This window comes from Mauremys reevesii, linkage group 6 (assembly GCF_016161935.1).
Source record: "Mauremys reevesii isolate NIE-2019 linkage group 6, ASM1616193v1, whole genome shotgun sequence".
NCBI lineage: Eukaryota > Metazoa > Chordata > Testudines > Geoemydidae > Mauremys > Mauremys reevesii.
The window spans coordinates 95,119,647-95,135,790 of record NC_052628.1 but is presented as its reverse complement, the minus strand read 5'-3'; the positions used below and the strand labels follow the sequence as shown (position 1 = coordinate 95,135,790).

The 16,144-nt window shown below is 39.0% G+C and overlaps 1 protein-coding gene across 2 annotated transcripts in view; it reads right to left on the bottom strand.

The window, feature by feature from the left end:
• Window positions 1–9,911: 9,911 nt before the first annotated feature.
• VPS13A (vacuolar protein sorting 13 homolog A) overlaps window positions 9,912–16,144 on the bottom strand; it is a 303,373-nt gene continuing 297,140 nt past the window's right edge. For both annotated transcript variants that reach the window (XM_039545239.1, XM_039545243.1), the window contains one exon: window positions 9,912–10,199. In XM_039545239.1, coding sequence (XP_039401173.1) covers window positions 10,149–10,199 — 51 coding nt within the window. In that variant the 3' untranslated portion in view covers window positions 9,912–10,148. The remainder of the gene's footprint in view (window positions 10,200–16,144) is intronic.

Sequence of the window (16,144 nt, the reverse complement as noted above, 5' to 3'; positions counted from 1 at the left end):
TCAGTGAAGAGTACCTTGAAATAGATCTAACAATACCACTGTTATGTCTAGCGAATACTCCTTAATAAAACATTCATACTGACTTTTAGGATTAAGCCAACCCTCAGGACTTGACAAGATTTTCCCTCTCCTGCATGTAAAATGAACACCTTCCACCAGCCCATGAGAGGATCAGCTTCTCTTTGGGTGTTAGCATAGTGTGAGGCTCTCATCCTAATTTATACTCTTGGATGCTAACATAATATAAATAAGTAATATGAAGCCAGTGGGGAGAAGCCTACCCTCTGCTCAACTCCAGTGATAGTTATAACCACCTTCTTAGTGCATAGTAGAATGCTCCCTAAACAATGCCAAAACCCACACACCTAAAGTCTACAGACTTAAAATAACAAGTATCACCTCCATGCCAACCCAAAAAATCCCCCTTGGCTATTATCTGTTATTTCTGGGAAATGCTACCATAACAGCTAAAGCTGTCAGATTTCCATTGGCCAAGGTCTGCCTCTGCAACAGGTATGATCTCTCATTCCCAAAGGAATGAGTACTTTAGGTTTCTTTATAAGAAAGAACTGATGCCTGGTCATGAGGGAAATACTCATCTTATGAAAAAACAAGAGGCCCTAAGGAGTGGATCAAAATAGTTTGTTTCTTTAATGTTAGAGCAAGACCCAGTGCAGCATCCCTGTGTTCCTTTAAAACACACAAAAGTTGACTTCATAATCAGGAGTTGGAAAAACAAACATTCAGCTGTACCCAGGCCTCCCTGCCCATGTAGGTGAAATTATTTATCAGCAGCAAACATTCCTGGGGCTGAATCCAACAAGGACAAAAACAACAAAGCGTTGCTCTTAACAGCTGGTACTCCAGTGATTCATGCACAGCACGTATGGGTTGGAGTTGTGAATATCTACAGTGGCCGAGTCTGCAGACCCTTGGACAGTTCAGCAAACGTGACAGTGTGGAAGAGACAATCTTAAGCTACAAATCATGTGTTTTGTTTCAATGGGTTAATCATAGAGGAAGTCCAGAACAAAATCAGCTGGTAAAATCAATGTCTTCCAGGTCACAGGTAGTACTGCCATCTTCAACACACCTGACATACTTGTCAGCTCTGGCTTGGATATTCAGTAACATAACACATGAAATCTCTTGCCATGAAGCATACAAACCAATGCCATTTGCTTCCAACTATCGCTAACACCACTAGCTAAGTGACTTTTAATGGCTACAGAAACCTTTTCTTTGTTAAAACTGCATCCCAGTTGACCACAAAGAGCATGCACGTTCACCATCATTAAAGCATTCAACATAAACCAAATCTCACTAATTCACAACCTTGAGGAGCTGAAAGCAAAAATGTGGACTCCCAATTGTTTGTTAGACCAATAAAATATGCTCTTACTAGGGCATCACATTACTACTGTTCCCAAGATTTGAAAGAATCACCACTAATATCCTTCAGCCTGTTTACAGCTTCATCTAGCGATACAATGGGAGAAAACACATAGAATGCCAAAGCCCTGGAAGGAAGCAATCAATCCATGGGACAGCCACCTACAGACTTCTAAGAAAACCTTAGTCCAGTTCATATCTATTGGAACAACTTACCTAGGGATGTAGTAGATTCTCCATCACTTAAATTTTTAATTCAAGATTGGATGTCTTTCCAAAAAAGATGCTCTAGCTCAACCAGAAGTTATAAGCTAGCTGCAGGAATACCAGATGATCACAATGGTCCCTTCTGGCTTTAAAATCTATAAATTCTACAGGAATTGTTTTCCTATCTCACATTCGCTACAAGCCATCACAAGAAGTGGGAAGGCAGCTATAAAGCTGCTGCTAGCCAAGAGCTACAATTCTGCATACCAAGTTTAGCGACTGTAATTGTTACAGGATTCTTTGCACAAGCTATTCTCCATCTCATTGACATAACTTTTGTCAAAAATAGCATTTGCTTTCCAGTAAGTCCAAATAGTCCAGGTGAACCAGCAAGGAAAGGAATGCAGACTTTATATTTTACTGAGTAGTGCCCCAGCAGCATTTGCCTGTAACTTGTTCACTTTCCAGTAAAAGAGGATACAAAACGTTTAGATCACTATTTATTTGCAATTAGGATAGCTAGTGGATTAACCAAAATTCACCTTGAGTATTTTTAGACATCAGATTCCTACTGGCAAAAACTTCAAATGTGGGCAATGCTCCAAAAGAGGAAGTTTGAGAGTTGGCAAATCTGCAACTTCTCCCTTTGTCCCAAAAATTTGAGTAGAACATGTTTGATATAGATTTTGGATTATTTGCCCAGATTTAATTAGAGAATCCTAGAAAATAATCTTCAAAACTTCACCAATACATATATATATAATGCTGTCCCAGCAGCACTAGTATTTTAGCTATTTAGCACTTCTATGGCTTCTTGTATCACACAAAGCCTCCCACAATCAAGGAAAGCAGAGTCCTGAGCGTGAAGTTCACAGGCCAACTACCACTATTAGCTATCCCTAATATCCATGTGCTGCTCTTTACTGGCTTGTGCCACAAAGCCAGGCCTCTGTCCCAAACTCTGCCCGTGTACCTCTCAGGCCATCAGCATAAATCAGGCTGCTGGATGACCTCCATCTTCTACTGGCCCCAACAAATCTCAGGCTCTGCATTTAAATAATAATAATTAAAAAAAATTGACACCTACCAAATTGTGCAATATTAGCAACAGATTTTTAAATATGTAACATGCTTAAGTGGCAAGAGGTGTTAGTGAGTTATTAGCTAATTAATTCAAATACTGAAATGCCAACATAACATTATGAAAACTGAAGTTTAATTCTGTATATTTTTTTCCAAAAAAGGAATTTTTTTTAAAGAAGATTTATCCTTCAATATTGGTGAATTAGGTTAGAGAAAATTGCAATATACTAAGAGTATCCTCTGATTTGCCTCTTTCCCTTTGTCCCATTATGGTATGCAGACTCTGGAGACAATCAGCACCTCATCTCAGCCCAGTTCCTAAGTGTCCTCTCCATTAAATTTTTCAATTTATCAGAAGGGGAGAGAATGTTGTACTCCAGCCTGTAGTTTAACAATGGCCAAGTGTCAATCTTGTTGAACAGCATGAAGCGTGCACTACAGCTCTGAACATGTCATCCAATATTACTAGAATAATCTGTGTTTTAGAAATAATCTGATTTGTGGAAGCTTGGGACACTCAGTTATAAGAACTTTTTAGCTTACAGAGCCCTGTTGGGCACAACTTCCAATAACTTGAAGTCATAGGAAGTCATACATTTTTGTGCAAAGACCTCATGTTCAAACGCCAAGTTCTTCTAATTAATTTCTGCAACCATGTGTGATCTTACAATGTCTCAAAGTGTAACAGCAATTCATTTGCTGCTGTGTTCAATTCTGGAAACACCGCAGTCGGGGATAGCGGTAAGATTTTTGTACAACTGTTTCTGAGAACACTTTACAACATTCTGTTGTGTGACAAGAATACAGGGATCTTTGTAACTCAGTGAAGTTGGTGAGAAACACCACAAAATTATTTGTAATTATTGCTGTAAGCCTTAACTTCCTTCATATGTGCCTTTTATGTTGTGTTATATCAACTAACACAATTGTAATAAATAGGTCAAAGTAAAACACTGACACATGCCTGAAATAAATGTACGTAGGAAAAAAGGGTTACTTACCTTTAAATGAAGTTTGCTTACCTGTAAAAGGAGGTCTTCAAGATGGTTCTGCATATTTCTTTGTGGCACCCCTCCCCTTAGCATCACCAATGTTCTGAGGGAGGAGCTATACAGAGATGGATAACCTTCATTTCTTTGAGTGGCTCTGTATATTCCTACTTATGGGACAGACAGATAAGCAGTGCTAAACTAACCTGGAGGCAGAAACAAAGCCCTTGTTGAATAGAGACTGAAGCACTGCCTTGATAAAACCAGTGGCCCCCCTGGAGGCCAAGTCCAGAGTATAAGGCTCAGTGAAGGTGTCCACCAAAGCCCAGGTTGCAGCCCTGCTAATTTCAGCAACTAGCACCTGCTGAAGACAAATGAAGGAAGTAGCTGCAGCTCATGTGGTTGAGTTGCAGCAGATACAAGAACTTTTGCGAATGTGTAACATGCAGCAATACACACAGTTTAATCTACAAATAAATAGTTTAGGAAGAGACTGTACAACCCATCTGGTAATTAGCATAAGATACGGACAGTCTAGACAATTTACAAAAACTCTTAGTTCTATCCAAATAGGGAAGAGCCCTTCTGGCAAGCAAAGTATAAAACAAATTCCCCACTTATTAGAGTGTGGCTTAGGGGGAAAAACAGCAAATTAATTGTCTGGTTAATGTGAAAAATCAGACACTACCTTAGGTAAGAAACTGGGATCAGGCCTGAGACCTACCTTGTCCTTATGAATAGGTGGATCAGATATAAGTTCATTCACTCTCCTGGCCAGAGTGATGGCGATAACGAAGACTGTTCTGATAGATAAATGATAGAGTGAACAGGCAGCCAAGTGTTAAATGACGTCCTTCGCATTCTTAAAATTGACTGGTCATCAGTAATGTCTGTCTGTTTTGAAGGTGCATCTACTATGTCCCTTGTAGCAAACAGGTCAATTGTCGGGATGACCAGGTTGTGAAGATGACCAGAAGGACATTTGCCTTCAGGGACCACTCATGATTCAGGGAAAAATACCTGCTGAGATGGTCCACGAGATGATTCCGAACTCTGGGCAAGTGATTGGCTATCAGAGTAATGTTCTCCTCGATGCAGAACTGCCACAGCCTGATCACCTTTAGACAGAGCAATCTGGTGTGTGCTCCCCCTTTGGTTGTTCACCTAGTACGTCGTGGTGGTATTGTCAGTAAATATGTGAACCACTGAGTCTCTGATACAGCCGCAAAATGTGTGACAGGCATTATATATGGCGCAAAGCTCCAGCGCATTGATATGGAGTGAGGCCTCCAGCTCTGACCACAGTCCCTGTACTTTTCCTTGGCGCAGCTGCCAGAGAATGGCTCCTCTGTTTCTTTGGAGAGGCGCCTGCTCTGGAATGTGAAGCGGCAGCACTTTGACCTAATGAGAGCCTAGGTACCAAAGCAGGCGCTGCTTCACGTGAAAGTCTGGAGCCACTTGGGTCTGTTTTGTGAACAATCTGCAGATTGCACAACAGTCTTTCACATGGGCCTGGCTGAGACAAAGCAAGCACCACACATGGGAACCACTGTTGGGGTTCACTCCCCCACATGAAGAATAATGTTTAAACCATGGTGAGGGCATCACCAAGGAAAACTGAACTAAAGAACTAATACTAAAAGGTACTAACTATATACAACAACACAAAACTACACTAGTGAGAGGTTGTTAGGTTAAGACCACACAGAGCTCTAACTCCAGACACGGGAGGGGTAAGAAGGAACTGAGGGAAGGTTGGAGTGGTGCCGCCTTAAAGAGCCAGAGGGGCTACAGCCATGAGGTATGAGCACTGCTCCTCTTTGGGTGCTGATAGGCAACATTTCTCCAGCTCCAGTGCACTGGGTGCGCAGACACCTAAGTGGAATGCACGGCTACATCTACTCAAAGAAGAAAACCCAGCACTGAGGAGAAGAGAAAGAAGCTTGAGAGCAGCATTTCAGAGAATGGTCCCTGATGAGTATTTTTCTAAAAAAAAAAAAAATAGCCTCAAAGATAAATGCTGAAAACACATGAGGTAAAGTAAAAAGAGGGTCTTCCCTATTTACCAAAAACCATCAGAGATGTTTAAAAATGAAAATGGTGAATCGCTGCATTCTGTTGATCCCCCGGGGACAGATTTTTCAGTGGTTTGCTAGATAGGTGAGACATCTGGGATATCTTCTTATAGAACTGAACTGTCCTGGATAATAGGAAAAGTCAAACCTTTAATAAGAATTAACCCACACACAATGAGAAACTAGAAAAATGTAATTTATCACTGGAAAATATCTTTAATTATGGACTTATTGGTTGCTTGCTGAAAATACAATACAGCAGACTCACTCTCTTTTCTTTGTGCAATGGTGGTGGTATTATATATAACTCAATAATTAATGAAAAATCATCATCATTTTCTGGAGCTCAAATTCAAAGCAACAAGAAAGAGAAACATTCCATGCTGTTTAAAGAGAATATACCCCTGTTTCCTCTAAACTAACACCATACCAAGAAACAAACATACAGGTTTTAAAGTTAAAATTTTTAATAAATGTATTTATCTATAGCAGGCATAAATATTTGCATTGTGTGATTATATTGTCAGGTTGCAAACTATACAAGATTTAGCAATCATACAAAGATATGTGAACATTGTATTTATAAAAATCATCATTTAACATTAGCAGACTACGTTCTTAGGAAAACTGCACGTTTACAGTTCAAGCTCAAGAACTTGGATGGACCAGAGTGCAACACTTAAGTTACTATTTTCATATACATGGACTCTCTTAGCCCATGTGTAAGAGAAACAAAGACCAGATAGAACCACAAAGTACTGCTCAAATGTGGAAATAGAAAATTTTGAACTGCTAACCAGCACTAATTAATATACATGTGTTTTTTATGAAAGGTTACAAAGAAACATACACTACTACTACTATTTTTATAAAAGTATTAGAAAATAAGGAAAGGAATTTTAAAAAGTTCTTTATCCAGGACTTATGGCAACTTTTACATCTCACATCTGATTCCTGATTCATTTAGAGGGAGAGAGACTACATGTATCATGAATGCATATTGTATACATATTGTATAGTTTTAATTAAAAAAATCCAGTTATAAATCTCAACTTTTTATCAAGGAAAACTTAAAACTCAGGGCTGCATGCCACTCTCAGGTGCAAACAACTCACTTTGAAGATAACTAGAGTTGTGCTTGTATATCCAGACAGATAATTTGGCTTTAGTTGCTTATAGCCTTAAGGTTCTGTGTGGTAACACTTACGAAGTGGTGCAATTCTCCTCAATCATGGTAACAAAATCCACAAGACTATTGAAAATGGAAATCGTTAAACTATATAACTTAGGAGGAAAACATTCCAAGCTATATTCACATTTTTAAATATATTTTTTAACCTTAAGGCCTGGAAAAGACTTTATAGAGCCCTTAATGGTATGCAATACCGTAGTTGTGTAGAATGGATGTTGGATCTTTTGACATAAATATATTTCAATAATGTCTCTTGCATATTTTATGACTACAGTACCCCACTTTTTATAGGGCTTAGTCATTTGGACACAACATTACTATTTAAAAAAAACTATCAAATTTGTTGCTCTTAATTCCATGTTTTGGTTTGTCAATGATTATTACTAATACTATTATTTTGAATCAAGTTAAAAACATACAATACTTTTTCTGAGACATCAAACTAGCTATTTTCTCAAAAGAAGAAAATTTATGTTCATACAGGGAAGATGATAATGTGCTTCAATAAATGTTTATAGTATACTGTACTATTTTAACACTACAGTAGACAAAATCAAAATGCAGACATTAAAATAGGTCTGAAATTTAATAAAATTTGTTAATAAAATTAATATATTCTTTCCCACTGAATACAGAATGGCTGAAGTGTAGCAATGCAATCAAGACTGATAGCAGGTGCAGTAATAGGAGTCTAGGAGAAAGGATGATATAGGGGGAATATGCAGTCTGTTGGTCAAGAGAGGAGCCCGAGAAAACCAGGGCAAGATAGGATCCTGGAAACTGGGAAAGCAGGAGGAAGTCTACAAATGCATTTTTCAAAATTCTGGAATAGATGGAATTGACACTCTTTCCAGATTCTTTTAAGCTCTCTGAGTAAGGATCTTTGCTGGTTTATATCAAAATAGTTTATAATTTAGAGAAATATAGCATAAAGAATGGAAAAAACTACAATCCATTAAAACAGGAGCTTGAGCACAGCTATACATAGTCTTTGAAGATCTAGTTTAAGAACTGGGCATTTGAAATAGAGAAAATTTTGAAGTACTCTAGGGACTTATTAGGTGATCAGGATGAAGACAGGATTTGCACAACATTATTTTATTGGCAGAGTACATCAGGAAAATAAAAGTTGGTGATAATCAAACCCATCAAACAAAAGAAAGCTCCAAATAGAGAGGAATGATTTCAAAATAAGAGAACAAAAAGGCTATACAAATGAGTATGTACAAAGAAGACATGAGTTGTGAGAGAGGCCAAAAGCAGAAATTCAAGGAGTGGATTTGTAGAAAATATAGGAAGAAAGAATGAAATGGTATTGAAGAGAGGATCATGATAAGGCTCTTGATCCAGTTGTATTGTATAAGTTTAGAAGTAGTAGTGGTAAAAAGCAGGGATTGAGAAAAGTTTGTATTATCTGGTATTCAGCTAAAGATATTATCAACAATCAAACAAGGCAATATATTCACTATTATTTTGGTATGAATGTAACTTGAATAAATATTCTTGGTGCATGTTTCATGTTTTCTGTACTACAAAAGATATACATGAGAGGAGTAACACACAATCATTGTCATAGTTTGGAACTTATTTATATTCTTTTGATTCAATTTACATTCAATATAGCAAAGAATTAAATATTCTGGGGGAAATTACAATAATATTACAATATATTTTGTAACCAGCTGAAAGGTTAAACACCAAAGCAGGAAAGACTTGGTATACATGAAATGATTTGTAGTTTGGCAAGCCATTTACTTTAGCTTTTACAACAAAGCAACGTTCTGGATAGCTCAAACAGCACCAGCGATTTCAGGAGGATTAAATTCCCTATGCACATTCCAAACAGTGGTTTGGAAATAACATCTTGGCAGCAGATACTACATGCATCAGACCTTCCATAGTCTTCAAAATCTGGAGTAGACAATATGTTCATATACCACTCTGCAGTTCCCCTTCACCTTTTCTGTCCACTAATCTATAGATTTTATTTTTCAAGTCATCCTCATATATTACTATCCACACATCCTAACAGCAAATTGACAAAACCCCTACCCAATATGACATCACAGCAGGCTTTTCTTTATTGAAGTCCAGCTGCCACGTATATTTATTCCAATTGGATATTAAACTTTTTTTAAAAATCATTTTATTAGGTGAGTAAAGGCAAATGTGAGTTAAGTCAATATTACTTTTGTTAAATTATTTTAATATGAACATGATTAGTTGAGCAGTCTTCTAAAATTTATTAGTTTGTTTTGCATGCAATACTATGTAACCTTAGGAATACTCTTGCATTGAACAGTACTCTTAAAACCTCAGGATATGCTTCATTATGCAAGTATTCCAACTCCACTCATATAGTTAAAATAAGGTCTGACTACTCACAGCATAATTCCAAAGATTTATCTGTTTCTCCTCTCCCCAGATTATCACTTCCTTTGGTAAACTGACCTGTTCTTTTTTATGAATGGCAATGTGTATGTCATGGGGATCTGAAGCTTTTGCTAAATCTGAGTGGCATATAAAAGAATTTACTATATTTTAAGTTTATCATGAACTGTTCATTTATATAAAAAAATAAAGGAAATAATTCCATGATATTTATCGATAAAGAGCCCCTCTAAGATTAAATATCTGAGTTAGACATTTCTGGTCAGCAGTCATTCTGAATTTTCTTCAATCTGTCGGAGTAAGTCTGCCTGACCTCTGATGAGTTCATTTGAATTTCAATATAACATAGTGGCTGACATCTATGTGAAAACTGATGGGAGAACTAGAGTCTGAGTACTGATCACCACCTCAAGATGTGCTCCATCTAAAATCACACAGATTATTCTTGAGCTCAGTTTCTGTAGCAGACATGAAAGAATCAGACATAAGACAACTGCATGTTTATACTATATTTGTAAGGAATCAGGTATCTAGATTTAGGTGTCTATAATTTCATAAGTAAAAAACCCAGCAAGCCAAAAGTTGGTAGAATTTTTTTTTTAATCACCAGACTATTTTACCTGACTGACTGATTACTCAATTAAAATTTGATTATGATTATATATTATACAGGCAGAATGAAGCTATTACAAACTCTCTCTTTTTTTTTTTTTTTTTTGGGCTGATAGTCAAACAGTTTCACATGTTAAACAGCAATTAAAATGCAATAGCCAGAACTGTGCATTCCATGTTCTCTGTGTCTTGGAACTTCTCCAGTGATTACAACTTTGGATGACTTTCTCTTGCTTCTTCCAGTTTAGAAAGGATCCACTGTGGGAGTTAAGAGAGAAAAAAAGTTCCTTTAGTAAAAAGTGTGCCATGCAGTAGAAAATTTGGCTGGGATGGCCAGACATGTCACCACTTAATACTTGGTCCTAATCAAATCTTAACATTATGCAAAGTTCATAATCTACAATAGTATTTCTCTGCCTTTCCTGTCTTTATACTGTCATTTGAACTTCAAATCCAATCTCCCACATGACAACATATGGGACTACTGCTAAGCCGTCTGGCTAGGCTAAGATTCCAATTTCTTAATCTGCAGTTAGGGTTGCCACCAGTCTGTTTTTCACCTGGACAGTCCAGTTTTTGGTTTCTGCATCCGGGTGCCATATATGAACAATAACATTTTAGAAAAGTAATAATTACTATTGTGTTGCATATATCCTGGAGAGACATTATTATTCATTTATATTATCCAAGCATTCTAGGCAAGTCACAGAACAGAGACTGACATGGTCCCTGCCACTAAACAATTATAATTAAATTTTAGAGGTGACAAAGAATGAAGATGACAAAGAGTTGGCAGAGGATGGAACCAGCAAAATTGAGTCTTGCTGCAATATGATCATATTGTTAGTCAGTTTAGGCACAAACATGTTGGTTCTGTTAAGGTTTTTTTTTTAAATGTATTTAAAATTAGGAAAATAAATATACTAGTAAGTCAATGAACACAATGTGGATAAATTAGTTTTCAGAAGGGATTTAAATAAGAGGATATTGGCATGGCAGATCGGAGTAGGAAAGGCATTCCCTGTATCACGGTGAGTATGAAAAAAAAAAAGCTAAAGTCTCCTGGAAGAAAGAAACAAACAGTGTATTAAAGCTGATAAGAGGCCAGGTTTGATAAATAAATAGGACTGGAGTTATGTGCTGCTCTGTGCTTCAGTTTCCCCATCTGTAAATTGAAGACACTCAAATTCCAAGGCCATAAGGCATCATTGCGATCATCTAGTCTGACTTCCTGTATGACATAGACCATAGAACTTGCCCAAAATAATTCCTAGAGCCTATATTTTTGAAAAACATCCAGTCTTGATTTAAAAAATATCATTGATGGAGCATCCACCATGATCCTGGGTAACTGGTTCCACTTGTTAACTACTCTCACTGTTAAAAATATACATCTTTTTTCCTGTCTGAATTTGGCTAGCTTCAACTTCCAGTCCCTACACAGTTCTATGTTATGAAGAACCCATATATTAAATATTTGTTCCCCATATAGGAAACTTAACCATCCCCTTTTTACCTAAATAGATTGAGCTCCTTGAGTTTATCGCTATAAGGCAAGTTTTCTAATCCTTTAATCATTGCTCATGGCTCTTCTCTGAACCCTCTCCAATTTTTCAACATCCTTCATGAATTGTGGACATAGCATTCCAGCAACAGTCATGCCATACTGGCCTTTTCTGTAAAGTGATTTTAGATCCACTGATGAAAAAGTACTATTTAAGAGCTAGTTATTACCATTATGTAGGCCCTTAAAGGTGAGACTAAGTATTTTAAATTTAATTCAATAGAGAAGATGAAAAGAGAGCTTAAAGTCAGTAGGTGATGTGATCAGACTGATGGGCTAAGAAGATCTAGCCTGTTTTAGATTGGCAAGTATTGAGAAATAGCTCCAATGGAGGATATTAGAAAAGAAATGAACAAACAAAATTCTGGTTAATTTAATTGTGTGTCTGAGAGAGGTTATTTACCAGTAACTGCCGTTCTTTGGGAATTGCCTCTGTGGATTCATACTTGTGGAATCTGATGCCCTAGCACAGAGCTGCAGTGTCTACTGGGGGGAGACACAAGAAACCTTGTGTGGAAGTGATGTCTCTCTCTCCTACTGTATATAGGGGAATGTGCACACACCCCCGTCTCAGTTTCTTCTCCCTAACCACAGAGTCCTGATGTTATATAGAACTCTAAGGTAGAGGCAGTGGTGGTGGGGTGTGTGTGTGTGTGTGGGGGAGGTTTAACATAAATACACAAAGGCAACTCCCAAAGAAGAACAGTTACTGGCAAGTAACTTCTCTTTCTTAAAGGGATTCTGTGTACTCCCACTTGTGGGAGTTTACAAGTAGTGCCTCATCTGGAGGATAGTAAGCAAAGATTTCTAAGATAAATATTAACTGTAGCACTGCCTCATACCCCAAACTGGGCATCAGACTGTGATACTAAATCTAGTGAGTAGTGTCTGGTACAAGTCTGCACTGACCTCTAAGTTTCTGCTTTGTATATCTATCTTTGGGGAACTTGTCTAAGGGACTGATGGTGTGGTGGCTTTCATGAAGTGGGTCTTTAAAGCAGATGGTACTGGTTTCCCAAGTAAGATGTAACATATTAGACAGCAGGTTGTCCTCCACACTGCAAGGTGGAGTGTCTCTGAGTTGGGGTGAAGAATCCTCCCTTACTTTTGAGACATCCCGTCTGGAAACAAAGGCAGCTATAAGAGATCTGGATATCAGTACTGAGGAGGCCACCCTAAGGCTATTAGTATGTTTGTTCTGCTCAAAGTGATCAGAGAGGAATAATGTCATCTACAGTGAACATCTTGAACTTGAATGTTCATATGTAGAGTAGGGCAGTTCTTCTGCCCTGCAAAGTTGAGATGTCACATTTTTCCCCATCCCAAAACAGTATGAAAAGTCAATCTCAAATTTTCATAACTTTTCAGTGTAAATTAACTACAATTTCAAGATTAAATCCTTTTGAATAAAAAATGAGAATTTGTTATAAAAATGTCAAAATGGGATGTTCTGACAAACTTTTTTCCAAAAATGGGTTTCAAATGAAGAGAGCTGTTGAAATCCTCTCTAAATTTTGTTTTCAACGAATCAACATTTTCTGCTGAAAAAATATTTCTTTGGAAAACTCCTGTTTAAGTCTAGGTGACTTCATGTGCAGCTTTCAACCCACATTATCAAAACTGCTGTTTAGAAACCAGTGTGGAGGGCTGCAAGGACATGCATTGAGGAATATTGCTCCTATAGTGCAGAAGTCAGTTACCAATAGGTTTAGGAAATGGCTGATATTGCCTCTGGGACTGCATCCCTTGGTGTTGTGAAGGAGCCTGACTTTGAGACATAATACTGGGTAGGAAGACTTCATCTAACTCAAGGAAAAAACACGTGTAAATTTCAAGGAGCGGGCAGCAGCCTTAGTGGCCCTTGGATGTTCTCAAGGGCCTCATCACTGAAAAATTATGTATCAGAAGCAGGAGATCTGACATCATTGTTTCCGGCAGAAGAGTATTTGTCATTCTCCTCAATCATTCCTGAAACTGTCTCTGTCAGAGGTTAAACCGATGAAGCCACCAGATCTTCTGATCAGGTGTCATCTGTCTGTTCCTCCAAAGGGAACTTTTATGGTTCTCATGAAGTCTCATCAAATATAGGGAGATCTTACAGAACTGAGGGATCTGGTGCCAGTATGTGACAGCAAGAGAGGCTGTATTTGTGTTGGGTGAGATACAGGTGCTTGGGAGAGTACACTGGAGCTGGCCTTGTAGTCTCCAGAGGGCTTACATGGAGTTCTTTATATAAGGTAACATGAGGAGCTAAAGAGGGCCCTTCCCTTTCCATGATGTCTGGATCTGAGGTGAGAAGATGACCAGGGTCTCAAGGCAGAGTCAGAACTCATCTTTGAATGATACCCTGAAGCGGTTTCAGGTGAAATTTGGAGAAGTTGATGCAGGAACAGAGACAAGCAGCAGAAATGCATGAGGTGGGATAGTGAGTAGCTTCAGTGGTGGATCCCAGGCAGGCATGGAGACTTCAAAGGTGTTATCAGGATCTGATCTGGTGAGAAGTCCAAGTTGGTTGTTGCCACGATGTGTGGCTCTGGAGGAGTGGGGAGAAAAGGTTACCGTGGTGCCATTTCTGTGTCTCAGAGGCCCCCATGGGTTGGAGAGTACAAGGAAGAAAAGGGCTGGCATTTCCTTTTTCTGTTGTTTTTACCTCTCTCATGATGAGATGTTTCCTCTTCTCCTTTGTTTTACCCTAACAGATATCTGCATTGACTTGTGATGTCAAGGCATCGGCATCAGAGGATAGTTCTGAAATTGATTCTGAGGGCATTGGTGCCAAATGAAGAGTACACACAGAAATAGCTGCTTTCTGTGTTTTGCGAAGGCCACTGAGGACTTAATTAGCAGTGCCAGTTTGGTCCGTGGTATTGCTTTTGATTTAGCCAGTGCTGGCGGTGCCAAGTAAGGGATTATTCCCAATATAAGGCCTAAGACCTGTCTCGGGCCTAAGACAGAAGGTGATGCTCAGGCTGGAGCAGCACAATGCATCTTGAGCTCTGTGTAAGAGCACCTTAGTGCAGAGGCTCAGTACCTAGCCCCTTGAAGGCTGTAGGAATTGAGAAGCCAGCTGAGCCTGGAGCCCCAAGCAACTCTCCCTTCTAGTATGGGGAATGAAGGTGCAACAAACTACACACAAAGTTACCAAGACATAGAAGGCACTGGACATGGACCTTAGTCTCTGGTATGATCATCAGGCAGGCGAGGAAGCAAACCTCTCGAAACCATTACAGGGCTCGGGACTCACTCACGGTCCCCATGAGGGAACAAGAACAAGCTACAGGGTTCTCACATCAATGATTTTGGTGGCCTCAGAGTATGGCCACCAATTCTTGCTGGTGGCCACTCTGACAATTTTTCCTAAAATATTTAATTAACTTTAGGAAAAAACAAATGAATATGCACATATACATGTCCAAATAATTGTCATTTATTTATGTAGGTGTTTTTTGTTTTTTTTTTGCAGACTCAATAATAAAAATAACATACAGTTGTCTCCATTCTTTACTGGACCTAGACAGAATTGAAACACAAATAAGGTGTTCTGCACGTTCTTGTCTTTTGTTGTTTCTTTTGCTTTTTTAGTTGCTTTTTTAAGACTTGCTGGCTAGTAAGTCTGCTGCTGCTGTGAAAAGTGATGCTTGTATATTAATATCACTTTGTACAGCCTCCAAGCTAGCTACTAAGTCTGCTGTGAAAAGTGATATTTAACAAACACACAAATATTACTTTTCCCAGCAGACTTACTCAGCCCCGACAAGCCAGAGGACAAGTAAGTCCTGGATGGGGAGGTGGGTAGGGAGGCAACGGGGCCAGGGGCTATAGAGGGAACGGATGGGGGACTGCAGGAGGTAGCAGGGGCTGAAGCCTATTACTTACTTCTTGCGCCCTGCAACCGGCAATGGACCCCAGGGCGGAGATGGAGACCTAAGCCCTGTGCCTGGAGCCTGCCGCTCACCACCCTAGGGCATCCAGCATTTGTGTCCCTGAAAAGGGGCAGGGCAGAACCCCTGCAGGCAGCCTTGGGAGAGAGGCCACTGCTTTACCCCTCCAAGCCCAATCACCAGCCAAGAGGCTGTGGCCACAAGAAAAGCCCGTGGTGGATGCATTTGAGAAATACTCTATACCACTCTACACAAACTAACCACAAGAAAAATAATAAGCTAGAATGAGAGAAGACCTAGTTTAGGGATATGAAAATGAGTTCTGTTCACTGTCTGTGGTGGGAGCGAAAGAATTAAGGCGCACACACATAGTGATGACAACAAGCTCATGTGAGATCACTCATGCACTCAATGAACATGGCTTTTTAAGGTACTTATACAGCTCGACATTAGGAGCACCCTATCTCACAACTGCAAATACGCAGAGGCACTAAAAGATGAATCTGCGGTTCAGGAAAATAGGAATGAATCACACTGACCAGAACCAGATAGAGAAGTTGTGCAAGTTTCTTCCACATGGATTTGGCAGTTTACCAGTATTTCAAATCTGACCTGCAAACCTTCTCTTCCACGTGTGTCTTGCTATTTAAACCAAACTAGTAGAATGATTCTGTGATGCAAATAAATGCCCTCTAGGGACTGGGATGCATCCTCCAGTCTCATCTTCACTTTTCACCAAAGCTACACTGCATTTTGAT